Raw genomic sequence first — 14,800 nt, forward strand, 5'->3', positions numbered from 1 at the left:
TGCTTGATCAGTGTTCAGAGCTGGACTCAATGGTGCATGAAAATTTTTTTTTTTGGGGGGGGGGTGGTCCGGTCGTGGGGCCTGAACTCTGGGCCTGGGCGCTGTCCCTCAGCTCTTTAGCTCAAGGCTAGCACTCTACCACTTGAGCCACAGTGCCACTTCCGGCTTTTTTTTCTTTTTACTTATGTGGTGCTGGGGAATCGAACCCAGGGCCTCATGCATGCAAGGCAAGCGCTCTACCACTGAGCCACCTTCCCAGCCTGCATAAAAAATTTTTTAACAGACCTAACTACATTAAAGCTATGGATAAATTGTATACTTTCCATATTTATGTGTTCAGGATGTGATATTATTTGGATATAGGTTTTTATAGGTAAATAAGGCATTCAGGTAGCCCTAGATTTAATATGATACTGCCCTTATGAAAAGAAACATTTTGGACACAGTGATACGTGCACGGAGCTGATATAGGAAGATGTTCAATTTCAATCTAAGGAGGCACATAGACAACAGATACTGCTTTCATAATTCATGGAAGTAACCAACCCTGTCAACACCATGACCTAAGAATTCCGATCTCCACGCTGTGAGACTGCACTTTCATTGCTTTTGAGACTTAGTCTGTGATATTTTGGTGTGGCAGCCAGCACAAACTGATACAGTTATGTAACTCTTCAGGAAATTTTGTGCTCAAGGAGTGGTTATGAGTTTAGCCTGTTTTACTGAAGAACGAGGAATGTCCAAGGACATGCCCATGGGATTAGATTAAACTCATCCTTGCTGAGTCCTTCCCCTGGGTTCTCAGAGCTTCCTGGTATTTGATCTCAACATTTCACTCTGATATTCTAATCCTTTACCTCATGCTGGCAAACTAATCTTGAAACCTGTCATTTCTGAGTCATTTCTTAGAGTGCAGCATACAACAGACCTTGCAGATATCCTACCTTTTTCCCCCCAAAGTAATAAGTAATACCAGGATGAAATTAATAAATACTTATGGGGAGACTGAATGAGTAACTCTTCAGCAAAACTCTTCCTGAAGGAACAGACACGATCTTGAGCAAGAGCAAGAAGTGAAAAGATCAAAAAACCTGTGGCATAGCCAGGGTGTACAACTAGGGACTATGAACTGTGGATCACTGAATCCTTTCTCATGCACATCAACACATTCCTCCACCTAGCAAATAGTTACTGTGCATCAGACCCTTTACTAGAAGCAGGTAATACATCCATGAAGCAACAAAAACCATTCTGTTCTCCTTCAGTTCAGGGTTACAGGGTGGCCAGGCCATTCTTGCCCTTCCTGCATTGACATATAACCATGATTCTGGAGGACCTATTGGTGTGATGTGATGATTCTTGTTCTGAGGATCAGGATCAGACTGTAACCCTATGGCCTCCTAATCATGTTTGGCTGGGATTTGAAGGAGGCTTTTAGGGTTCACCTGTTAGGGTAATAGAAATCTGAACTAAGAGTGCACTAGGCCGAAGTGTGAGAAGGTCATTGAGAGTGGAAAAGGTCAATATAAAGTAGAAGCTCAGACAGATTCACTCATGACTATTTACTGAACACTCACTTTGTGTGAATTCCCTCTGGGGAGCTAGGGATTAATCAGTGAACAAGCAGAACTTTCACTGTCATCAAGCTTATGTTCTAGTAGGAATAAGCTTGCGTTGGGCATGGGACAGTCAATCATCTGAACTGAGAATAGTTCTGTTATAATTCCTTGAAAAGGTTACTCTGTTTCCCCTTCTCTTTCATCACGAAGCTTCCCTTATCCTTAGATTCAGTGCAGAGACTGACCAAGGAATGGAGCCTGTAATCTCTCAGCTAGCTACATTGGTTTTTTGTCCCCTAGGATCCTCTCATGCTGTGCCTGAAGGAATCTAGGGACCCTGTTCAGCACTGTAGAATTCCTTCTTTCTGATTGCTTTGTGGCCAAGACAATCTGCTGCCTACGTACTACCAATGGTTCAACCTAATTACATGTGGCATTCTTGTTCCTAATTTACCCAATGGTAGAGGTTTTGAATAGCTGAAAAATCTCAGTATTATAAGAGCTAATGGGCTGCAATTGATATTAGCCGACAAAGTTAAAAAGTAATTTAGCACCATGAATAATAGTGTTTATGAAAATAGAAAAATAGAAATTATATACATACTGATTCTAGAGACTAATGGTCATCAGTGGAATGAAAACATCATGAATACTTTAGTGGTTCTTTTTTTTTTTTTTTTGGTCAGTTGTGGGGCTTGAACTATGGGCTTGGGTACTGTCCCTACACTCTTCAGCTCAAGGTGAGTCTCTACCGCTTGAGCCACAGAGCCACTTCCAGTTTTCTAGTGGTTTATTGGAGATAAGAGTCTCATGGACTTTCCTGCCTGAGCTGGCTTTGAACCTCGATCCTCAGATCTCGCTTGAGTAGCTAGGATTACAGGCATGAGCCACTGGCGCCCAGCTTTAGTGGTTCTTTATGCCAACTGCTATCTCAGAATAAAACCTTCAGCTGGGTGCTGGTAGCTCATGCCTGTAATCCTAGCTCCTCAGGACATTGAGCTCAAAGGATCAAGTTTTGAAGCCAACCTGAGCATAAAAGTCCATGCAATTCTTATCTAGCCATCAAAAAGCTGGAAGTATAGTTGTGGCTCATGTGGTTGAGTGAAAATAGTTAAGCAAGTTTAAGTTCCAGTGCCAGAAGAATTAAAAAAGGAAAGAATAGAAAAGAAAAGATCTCCACTTAACTAGTGCTAGTGGCACCAAATAAAAGCCACAATGTCTTGAAATCAACAAGTAATCTGGAAGTTATCACTGTAACTATTTTCATGACCAAACTTTGGTTCTTGGGCTTTGGTTATTTCTGCATAGCCAGTTTAGGGAGGTGCTCAGCCTAAGAGGTAAGACTGATTTTCCTCAGAGGCCTCATTCATGCTTGTCCTATAGCCACCAAGGTGGCTTTATCCTACAGGAATGAGGATTAGCTCAGTAAGACAACACTTCACTGGCATGCATGAAGTCCTGGGTTTGATACCTAGAATTCCCCCAAACGAACAAAAAAATAAATGCCCAAAACATTAAAAGTTCAAAAGAAGTTTTGACCTATAGACTTCTTCATCAGGTAGTAGAGCTGGTAGAGCTATAGCTCTAACCCTTCCTCCTCACCGGTTCTTACCTCATTCTTGTGCCCAAAGAACCAGTGGGAGGGTGGACTTGGGAACTGCTGGAAGGCTTTGAGCAGCCACTGCCTTTGCAGATAGAATTTAATTGCTTTGAATAGCAGCAGAAGCAGGCTGAGCAGCAAGGCCACTTGCAGGAGCCCAAAGAGGCTGCCCAGGAGCCTGGTGTGGCTCAGTGCAGAGTCACTCATGGTGCACAAGCTTCTGGATCACTGACTGCTCCTCACTGTAACAGATCCTTATCAATTCCCCTAAAAGCTGGAATGATTGCCCCACCTACCTGTAGGAGGGAGAAAGGTGTGTACAGAGGCTGGCCTTAGATTCTAGAGTTGAATTTTCACTTGGAAAAGCTAAATACTAAATAAAAACCCTGCTGACACTCTCTTTTCTTTGTGTTCCCCACAAGTATTCCACAAACACTTTACTATGTGCCACACAGGGTATTAAGTTGTGAATCAGAACAACCAACACGCATGAATCTTAGCCCCACAGGATTCATAGTCTAGTTTTCCAAGAGTTCAACAATGTGTGGGTGATACTATTACCATGAGCTCAGTGACAAGAAATTAACTGTTGTGAAGAAAATGGGAAAAGAAAGGTCAAGGGATAAGAACAATTGAGAGCTCAAGGTAAGATTAGAAGCCTTTCATGTTAGCTTGTTAGCTTTTGACGCAGCAGCCTGTTAGTTGTTCTGTGGGTCGTCTCATCTCTACTCTCTAGTTACAGCCTGCTTGAAATTTTAGCATATTACATGCATTGGATGCCTGGCATATATGCAAATTTCATAACACTTTAAAACTTTCATGTGTTTCCTCAGGGATGCATCAATTCATATACTGTAAAGAACTTCCAATAGAATACCTGCCCAGGAATAGCACCTCTACCCAGGATCCTATATCAACTCCTGCCTCATGTCTTTAGGACCAACAAACTTGTATCTGAAGCAGGTTAGTTATAGAAAAGTATGTAGAAACTAACCCCCCGTCCTGTCTCTCTCCTAGTATCTCCCATGGCTACTCCTCCTTGGGGGTAATTAGTGGTCAGTTTTAGTTAGGACTTTACCCTAGGGGTTGGAAAAACTACAGGTCAGTTCAAACCAACCTTAGGCACCTGCACAGTTTAACACTTTGAGTCCTGAACCTGGCCTTTGCACAACTCCTACTTCAGGCTTTAGATGTATATAGGTTGTTTCTTATACTTATGGGTTGGCAACCTTGTACATAAGCAGATTCCCTTCCAAAAAGGACACAAGCCATGTGTCCTCATTTTCCACTATGAGTTATCATTATTATGAGCTCTTTTCATATCCCCTAAATCTTAGAAGACTGAACAGTTTCATCGTGTTCTTGCTCTCAAGCCACCTACTTTGGACTCTCATTTCTCTTACAAGTATAGTCTTTCTCTTTCTCTCTGTCTCTGCCTCTCTCTTAACGTCCTTGCTTTGCCACTTTGTTACTTTTGTTTATGTGCCTTTATTCAGTTCTTTGTTAGACAAATATTCTTACCTCAAAATCTTGTAGGTTTTAGCAGAAAATTAAATCAGTGCAATCAAGTATGATAATGCTAGAGGAATGAAATGTCCATCTTGGTAGCAGAATATTTACAACAAAAATGTTTAAAGGGTGTATGAAAAGGTAATGAAGGGTTAAGTAAGTGGAGGGTTAAGTAGGAGGAGGTGGATGAAGATTGTACATATGGAGCCAATGATGAAAATACGTTCCTCTCGGGGCTGGGAAGGTGGCTCAGTGGTAGAGCGCTTGCCTTGCATGCTTGAGGCCCTGGGTTCAATTCCTCAGTACCACATAAGCAAAAAGAAAAAAAGCCGGAAGTGGCGCTGTGGCTCAAGTGGTAGAGCGCTAGTCTTGAGCTGAAGAGCTGAGGGACAGTGCCCAGGCCCAGAGTTCAGGCCCCACAACTGGACCAAAAAAAAAAAAAGAAAGAAAGAAAGAAAATACGTTCCTCTATACATTTATAGTCCTTGCTTTTTCCATGATTATTGCTCCCAAGAAAAAGTTCAATGCTCCCACTTTGGAAAGTAAAACACGGAAGATACTCTAGAAAAAATTCTAGAAAGTCAGTTCTTGTGGGGGTTGGAGTTTCTTCTGTTCCACTTCCTCCAATACCCTACTCCTTGTTTACTTCACGGCCTGTGGTCCGTTTGTTACACATTATGTGTTCAGAGTTCCTTTGTTTCCTTCCCCAATCCTGAGTTATATTCAAAACCAGGCAAAAATGAGCTAATGTCTTATTCATAATTCCATGCTTTGCTTGCTTGCTTCTTTCTCTCTTCTTCTTTTCTTTCTTTCTTTCTTTCTTTCTTTCTTTCTTTCTTTCTTTCTTTCTTTCTTTCTTTCTTTCTTTCTTTCTTTCTTTCTTTCTTTCTCTTTCTTTCTCTCTTCTTTCTTTCTCTCTCTTCTTTCTTCCTTCCTCTTTCTTTCTTCCTTCCTTCCTTCCTTCCTTCCTTCCTTCTTCTTTCTTTCTTTCTTTCTTTCTTTCTTTCTTTCTTTCTTTCTTTCTTTCTTTCTTTCTTTCTTTCTTTCTTTCTTTCTTTCTTTCTTTCATTCTTTCTTTCTTTCTGCCAGTCCTGGGGCTTGAACTCAGCACCTGGGCACTGTCCCTGAGCTTCTTTTGCTCAAGGCTAGCACTCTACCACTAAGCCACATTCCCAGCCCTCTTCCATTTTTTTTAAAAAACTTACTCTCAGGTCTTTATTTTCACTGGGACTCAGAACACTGAGAGTTTTGGAAAAGCTACTGATTTAATATAAATCATTCTTGTTAAACTTATGCAAAATTAGAACTAAGAGATAATAAAAGGATTTTCTCATACTTGCCTATTTGAAATAATTACTGTTTTGTTGTTGTTGTTGTTGTTGTGCTGGTCCTAAGGCTTGAACTCAGTGTCTGCACATTGCCACTCAGCTCTACCACTTCAGCCACAGCTCCACTTCTGGCTTTTTTGGTCGTTAATTGGAGAATAAGAGTCTATTGGGATTTCCTGCCTGGGCTGGCTTCAAACCACAATTCTCAGAACTCAGCCTCCTGAGTAGCTAGCATTATAGGCCAGAACCACTAACACCTGGTGAAAGTAGTGTTTTAAGGAATTTCTTTAAGAAATCTTTTATGTTAACATGCAACTCATCCTTTACATGTCACGTATATGTGTACAAGTTTCTGCACCAAACTTGATCTTTAATGTCTCTTTTTAAGACTGTAGCAATACTTAGCAGAACACCTGTCCAACCACAGCACTAACACAAATGAGCCTACTTCAACTTCTGCTCCAGGTCTCTGATACCAATGAAATTGGTATTATCTCAAAGCACAGTCTGACATTTATTTTGTTAGCAGTTGTATGAATAAGAATTTCGACAGGCAACAGGTACAAAGACAAAATTTTAAATGTACAATAATAGCATAAGAGAACCAGTTTGCATGGTAGCTTTGGGCCAAGAGTTTGTCTTAGAGCTACCAAATGGGTAAGTCAAGTGACTAGAGGGAATGAAGTGAGATCTGTTAGGGTCCTCAAACTCAATCTCTTATTCCATACTGACTTTTTGGTTATAGTTGGGCTCATAATTGATTAATTTTAGTGAGCACTGTGTGTTCAGGGTAATGATTAATCTACTGCTTTCTCTCCCTCTAATTCTATGAAACAGTTTATTTGGTTTGGTTTTGTTTTTTAGATATCACACAACAGCCAAATTGTGGAAACACCCCAGATACTCTACAATAGATGAGTGGATTCAAAAACCGTGGTACCTATATGCAATGGAATTTTGTATAGCCACTAAAAAGAATAATATTGTACAATTGCAGGGAAATGGGTAGACCTAGGACAAATCACATTAGGTGAGGTAATCCAAGCTCAGTGAGACAAATGGTGCATGTTTTCTCTCATATGCAAAAGCTAAGTCTAAAATATACCAGGATGTAATAAATTATACCGGTCTGTGGGCATTCACACACAAAAGGAGACAAAAGGAGGACACTCTTAGGAGAGGAACACAAAGGTGCAATGCCTATGTGCATCTGACCATACAAAATAATGCTTACTGAAATGAACTCCAGGAAATGGAAGCAAGAGGTTTTCTCTTTTTACTGTTTTTCTTTTCTTTTCTTTTCTTTTCTGTCTTGTTTGTTCATTTATATATCTTTGGAAGTATAAGGGGGGCACAAAAATGGAGGGACAAAGGGTAAAAAAATGCAGCAATGGTACTCACTGGACACTATGTTGAAAATAAACTTTAGAACTTGTGAGTAGGGATGAGAGGGAAAAACTGGGAGAGAGCAAGGGAAGGGGTGACATTGCCCAAAAAGAAATGTACTCTTTACCGCTCTGTATATCACCTTAAAGAAACTGCAATTTTTTTTTCAGTGTAAATGGTAAAGGTAAAACAAGGCTGGCTGCTTGCCCAGGATCACCCAGAATTCTAACCTAGGAAGTTTGGTGCTAGGACATTAGTTATTAACCATTAATGTGGAGAAGGTGAGGATTAGGCTGAGCACCTGAACCACAGAGAAGCCCATAACTTTACAGGGAGCATTGCGTATCTGATATGTTTCAGCCAGTGTTTCCAAGGGGCTGGAAGACATAATAGCACATTTACTCCATATATCAGCACAAACACAAGCCTCACTACCCAGGGAAGCTTCTGGGAGAAAGTGGGTGGCTAACTACGTTGCCCAGGATCACCAAATCCAAGCAGGCCCTCTCATAGCACCATTTTTATTTCTGTTCAGCCTCTACTATTGTCAGTGGCTATTACCCTTACTTGTCTACTTGTAGATTTTCCCCTCTTTTTTCATCAAACAAATGGGCAGAATTATGTCTTTCTAATTGCCCTGAGGTATCTAGAACATATACCTGCACTTGTAGGTCCTCAAGAAAAGCCTGATGAATAATAAATACATTGTGCAGGGTGGGGTAGAGGAGATCTAGGTGGCTTTTCTATTGCACAATAAGCTGGAGCTACTTTCGTTATTAAGAAGGAAGCTCTCCCTGACTGAAATGACAGGAGGGTTGATGGCAGGTGCCAGATGGAGACAGAGTGGCCCCTTGGTATTGGTGAGTTAAGCTAGGTGTGGAAAGACGGTGGCTTGGACTTAAAGCAGTGACTTTGGCAATGGAGTGGCCACTGTGCTAGAACTGTTTAGGGAATGGAGGATACAGGGGATGGAAGGGAGACTCCTGAGCCTGCTTGCACAGCATCTTCCCTTCTCTCCTGCTTGGTGACACTGGGCTCCTGAGTGGTCCTGTTCTTCTGTTACTATTTCCAATCCAGCACAAAGCGAGCCTGGAAAGAAGGGTGTTCTAGTCCCACCACTTCCCTTATACATGCCTACTCTGGCTTAGGTATATGCTAGCTTCTGAACATCTATGAGCCTAACTATGTCAGAGCTGAGTTCATCCCTTGGAGGCAGGGGGACCGGGGAGAGGCCCCAGGAAAGGACAAATGACTTGGAACACAAGGTGAAGAGGAAGTGAAAGTGTGTGTCCCAAACTAAGAACATAGACAAGTCTCCACGTTATCGTTCCAGAGACTTCTCTGGGATTCCTCTTTCCTCCCTTTCCCCACTTCTCCTGCAGACTCTAAGGACTCAAATGGGTGTGACGTTTCTTCCAGAGGACGGGAGAGCAAGTTCCTGCCCTCCTTGCTCTTCCCTTTCCAGTTTTGTTGCTGGAAGGTTGTTTGTGACATGACGTAGTAAACAAGTTCAGCAAAATACCACCACTTGGTACCATTAGTCAAACATATGCTAAAAGGGAAGCACATACAAAGGCAAGGTTGCCTTGGAAACCTTAGAAAATTTCGTAAAAATAAGAGATTTATTCAGATTGGCTCGCTGTTCTACCTACACAAAAGTCAGGAAAGAAAAGTTTACAACAAGGATTGAAATCAAGACTATGCATCCATGACTTGGAAGCTTCCATTTAGTCCATGGAGAAACCCTTATGACCTACCACTGCAAGGGTGAGATTTCTGAAAACTGACCTCAGAGTCTCATCTTTCCAGCTAAACCTACCCCTTTCATGGCTAACAAAGATGTATTATACTTGACAGTATGAAAGGCACAGAATATCAAGAAGAGTGAATACCTTGTCATGACTTTGCATTATTTCAGGAGAAAGGTTAATGTATTTTCAATACTATGAAGAATAGTTGACAACATTTATTTTAAATGTATTATGATTTTGAAGGTTAAAAATAACCTTGGGGTGGTTTGGTGATACAAAAGATCTTTATTTGCAGATTAAGTATGTCTAAGGGGATGTGAATGAATGCTAAGATAACAGGGTTGGATGTCAAATTTAGTTTTCAAGTTCAACAGAATTGTGCTGAATTGTTATTCAATTGCCTACTAGTCCAGTTCTGCTCTAAAACGCTATTATAGTTGTGGATAGTATCTATTATTAGTTTATTTCAAGTACAGGAAATAGGGAGGACAGAATCTAATCATAGAGAGGTTTTGAGGAAAAAAACTCTAGAATTAGGAAGATGGAAAATCAAAGATGAGATTCTCCCTGAAAGCTGTTTTTAAAAAATCTTGCTTTTAGTTAGAGAAATCCATTGTAGAGAGATAACCTTCAAAACTATGAAATTATAGATATGTATTGTTTTAAACTGTGAAAGTATGGTAGTGTATTATATCAAAACAAAAACATCATACTGGCACAGGCAAAAAGTCCAAAGAAAAAAAAGATAGGTAGAAAGGCACTCAGGATAGAAGGCAGGCAGGTGATCAGACATTAATAAGAATATTCAAAGACACAGGCAGGTGGGAGACAGGTAGGTAGATAAGCAAGTAGGAGAGAAAAGAACAGACAGACGAGATTAAGATATACCAGAGCAATCAGGTGTAATGAAGGGGGACGGGAGCAGAGGACTGGAAGACAAGATAGAACCAGTCCTTATTCTCACTAAGATTATTGGGACTTCCCAAGGTAGGTAGCACTCATTTGGGGTAAAGGTCCTGGCTACTAAAGCTCATCCATGGAAAACTGGTTCCTGACATGGGCCACACGGGAACAGTGAAATGAGAAGTGGCCTTTGGCCATGTTCTCAGCTAGGCAGCCCATGTCAATGCTGTGAATTCAAGGCACTCCATGATGGGTCCCAGACTAAACATTTTCCTTGTAGGTTACACACAAACTTATTTAACTCAGGTCTTGGTCCTCACACTCCTGACGTTTGGCACAGTCTCTCAGGCTCTTAAGGCTATTTTGGAACTACTCCTGATCTCAGAGGCAAGAAGTCTGTGTTCAGGCAGAAACAGCACTATAAGGGACAGAGTCTAATAACATAGATCATTTAGGTGAGTCATTGGTTAGTTTACCTCCTCTACTAGTAGTGTCTGGTTTCTGAGTATGGATACTATTGTGCAGGGCTCCATGGGGATTTCATTCTTCAACATCACTATTTATGTCCAAAATCTGTGGCTCTGAGGGGCTAGGAAGGTGGCTCAGTGGTAAAGTACTAACCTTGCATGCATAAGGCCCTGAGTTCAGTTCCTCAGCATCACATAAGCAGAAAAAGCCGGAAGTGGCACTGTGGCTCAAATGGAAGAGTGCTAGCCTTGAGCTGAAGAGCTGAGGGACAGCATATAGACCAAGAGTTCAGGCCCCACGACTGACAAAAAAAATCTATGGTCCTGAAAAGGGAGTCAGATATTAGTTCAGAATCTCTTAGAGAAGGTATCTGGTTAGGTTTCTTCTTCTTTTCCTCCTTCCCACTCAGTGGTTAGTTTCCAGGCCCTTCTTTGACCTGCTCTCTCTACAAGTATTATTCTTCTCTTTCTACTCCACAATCGTCCCTTCTAATTCTGAATGTCCACCCCCAGGCAATTCCTCTTTCCAGCATGACCCTCTCATCTCTCCTGACAGGTGGGAAAGTGTTCAAATGTCACAGCTACATCCCACATCCTGCCCAGCCCCGCTTCCTACCTCAGTTCATGTTATAGAGATCACTGAGGATAGCTTTTGCCCATCTCTGCCTTATATCCTGTCTCCCAAAGTACCCCCAGGGCTTTATTCAAGGACTTTCCCACAGTCAAGAGCCTGAAACAGTGTCAGGAACATAAAACCTTCCACAGACTGCTCAGTGAGTGATAAGTTAGCAACAGAAAGAAAGGAAGAGGACTCCCATCCAAGTGCAGGAGTGTAGTTACACACATCACATTTTTGCTATCACTGAACTAGAGGAAGTAAGCTTAATCTAGCACATGACTTCACAGAGAAACAAATTTTAATGCTTTGTGATTGAATTAAGTTTGAAAAATAGAATAATCTATATTGGCAGGTGAATACAATAAAAAAAATAAACACCAGGAAATGTATACTTGAGTGGGATTGATGGGAGAGGGAGGTGTAGACAAATAAAGAGGACAAGTAGCAGAGAAGGTAGTAAAAACATTCAATGTGAGGAAAGAAGTGGGTTGGGAAGGATGGGTGAGAATGTTGGAAGGGGTGACATAGATCAAGATGCACTGTGTGCATAAACTGCTTTGTCAAATAGCAACTCCTTTTTACAACTGCCTAAAGATAATAAAGGTATTTTTCAAAACTATGTCAGAACACATTGAAGGTAAATATAAGTTCTCCCTGTGTGAGCTTCACGTTTCCCTAGTGTCACCAACAGTGCTTTCATCCAGTAACAGAAAAAGTATTCAGCCCTGGAATAATCCAAACATCGGAAAACCAATGTATGGATGAACAATATGCTCAAAGCCTGTGAAAGATGATTCAGCATTTGAAGAATATACATAATCCTAATCCTAATAATCCTTCTTACTTCTAATACTACAAGGCTTATGGCAATTGTTTTCCAAATTGAACCTTTGTGAAATACATATCACATTTATAGCTGCTTGTCTCACATTGTTTCATTGAATATAAATTGCACACTAGGACCTTTTCAAATGTTTTGTTGCAAATAAAAATAGTGGGTTTTTCAATACTGGCAATTTCTGGCTTGTTTTTATGTTTTTCTTGTATAATTGGACTATGTGGTCTCTAAGAAACATTTCAAGGCATAAAGCACTCACATCGTATGTCAAGTTTTGACAAAAGGAAAGTTGTATAGGAGATATGAACATTAACACAGTCAAAAAGAAAGTTAGGAGAAACTACAAACACTGAGTCCACATATTGTTACAAAACTTTCTAAAGGGCTAGTGTAGCCATTCACTTATCTGACCAAACGGTTGATATATTGCTAGGCATCAAGAACAGAAACCCAGACAAAGCAACCACTTGCCATAGTGGTTCTGAGACTATACACTTTTTTTAACCAGAAAAGGTGATAGGCTGGGTTGAGAATGTATAGAAAGAAAGGAATGCACCACTGAAGAATTTTGGCAGCTGAAAAGCATAACATCTGAGATTAAATTTCTATTAAAAATATCTAAAGTCTCACTCATGGACAATCGGTCAAGTATGATTGGCTCAGAGGCCAGCAGAGGTAGGCCTATAGATGATGTCATTTTTGGTGAAGGGCAGTCCTTACACAGAAAACACCATTCAGATCCCACTGATGTAGGACTAGAAAGACTGAAGCAAAAGAACAGGTGGGGTCATCTGACTTACACAGAGAGCAGACTGGATAGAGATTCCTTATATTACAGACAGAGGAACCTATCTATCTGTTCTGTTGTACATATGTTGAAAGATCTCAGAATCACATTTATATAGTCAATTCATGGACCAAGACAAAGAGATGGCTCCACCATAGCAAGCAAGAACAGGCACTTAGGAATTTCTCTACTCATTGTAGCAGCTATTGTAGTTCCTGGTCCTTTGGAATTATCCTCAGGAAAAATAAAACAAATAATGCCTTCCTTTATAAGTTCAATTCTTGATCTAGGATGAATGACTGACAGCCATGGGATATGGTACTTGACCTATCTATAGAGTTCAGAGATTCAGACTGTTGGTGAGGACCTCAGTTATGGACCTCTCCACTTAAAGAAGGCTCTGCCTCTGTTGGTCCATTTTGGGGTCCTCACTCAGAAACATTCTTTTAACATTGATCAAACAAGAGCTTGATCGTGGTCCATGGCTGAACTTTATGGTGCTCAAAACTTTGTTGTTGTTGTTTTGGTTGTGGAGCTTGAACTCTGGGCCTGGGCGTTGTCCCTCAGCTCTTCAGCTCAAGGCTTGCGCTCTACCATTTGAGCCACAGTGCCACTTCCTCAAAACTTTTTTAAAAACAGACTTTTACTACAGTAATGGGTTAATTGTGATTTTCCAAATTCATATGTTGAAGTGCTAATGCTTTATTCATTCATTCATCTTTTTTAGAAAGAATCTCATTGTAATCCAGAATGTCAAAATGGAACATTATTTGCGACAGAGGGTCTTTATAGAGTCAATTAAAGTAAGATTAAGCCATTAGAATGGACCTTAATTAGTATGATGGTGCCATATGAAATGAGAAATTTTAGACACAATGATATACATGGAGAAAAGGAATGCAAAGGGACATAGGGAGAAGATGACCATTTACAAAGCAAGGAGCCAAGGCTCCTCTGAAATCCTCAGGAGGAACCAACACTAAAAACAGTAGGCCCTTCTGGTCCCCACACTGTGAGACAATACATTTCTGTTATTTTAACTACTCAGTCTAAGTTATTTTTGTATGGCAGCCCAATCCAACTGGTATAATTACATAACTCTCCAGGTAATGCTGTGGTCAAAGGCGGATTATGAGTTTAATCTATTTTATTGAAGAATGAGGAAAGCTGTGTTTAGTAATATACCCATGTAATTTTATTAAACCAACTCTCCCTAGACTCTCATAGTTTCTGTGTCTATTATCATATTTCATTTTTGTGTTCTAATCCTTTGCTGTGTATTGGTAAACTTAGCCTTTAACATTTTGTTTGTGGAGGCTAGCCTAAAACATAGCTTATAGGAACCATGACATTTTTACAAAGAAATGAGTAAGTGCAGGAAAGAATCGATAAGTTCTTATAGGAGTATGAAAGGGTGATAGTTCGATAAAAATAAATCGCTTTTTAAAAATAAGGAATCTAATCTTAGGCTAATGCAAGGGAAAGTAAAAACAATATAAGAAGGTGATATGCCATGAAACCTGTGGTCAGGGAAAGCCCAGGTGTATTAGGGACATAAGTAGGGACTCTGAGCTGCTGGCCTGAGTCTGTTGTGTACATCAATGCAGTCATTCATCAAAGAAATTTTCACTGAGGCTCCAGTGTAAACCAGGTACTTTTGTAAAACTTTCTGATAAAAATTGTGTATCAGTTGAGCAATAGTGGCTCATGCCTGTAATCCTAGCTACTCAGGAAGCTGAGATCTGAGGATCACAACTCAAATCCAGACCAGGCAGGAGAACTCCATGACACTCTTATCTCCAATTAACCACCAAAAATGCCAGAAGTGGAGATGTGGCTCAAGTGGTAGAGCTCCAGCCTTAAGCAAAAAAAGCACCAAAACCCTGAGTTCAAGCCCCAGGACCGGCACATACTCACAAAAATCATATATCATAAAAAAAAAAAAAACCCTATCCATCTTCAGTTCAGGGTCATGTGGTGGCCTGAGCATTCCTGCTCTTCCTGCACTGATACATCACTATGCAACTACAGGTCATATTTGTATGCTATCTTC

At 40.6% G+C, this 14,800-nt stretch overlaps 1 protein-coding gene across 3 annotated transcripts in view; it reads right to left on the reverse strand.

Moving 5' to 3' along the window:
• The window catches only part of LOC122104709 (cytochrome P450 4A11-like), a 28,827-nt gene extending 25,414 nt beyond the window's left edge, over positions 1-3,413 (reverse strand). For 2 of the 3 annotated variants that reach the window (XM_042675663.1, XM_042675650.1), the window contains exon 1: positions 3,172-3,413. In XM_042675663.1, coding sequence (XP_042531597.1) covers positions 3,172-3,366 — 195 coding nt within the window. In that variant the 5' untranslated portion in view covers positions 3,367-3,413. The remainder of the gene's footprint in view (positions 1-3,171) is intronic. The other variant, XM_042675657.1, reaches the window with a different exon arrangement.
• Positions 3,414-14,800: the final 11,387 nt, after the last annotated feature.

The sequence above is a fragment of the Dipodomys spectabilis genome, unplaced genomic scaffold (genome assembly GCF_019054845.1).
Source record: "Dipodomys spectabilis isolate Male_0828 unplaced genomic scaffold, ASM1905484v1 ptg000002l, whole genome shotgun sequence".
NCBI lineage: Eukaryota > Metazoa > Chordata > Mammalia > Rodentia > Heteromyidae > Dipodomys > Dipodomys spectabilis.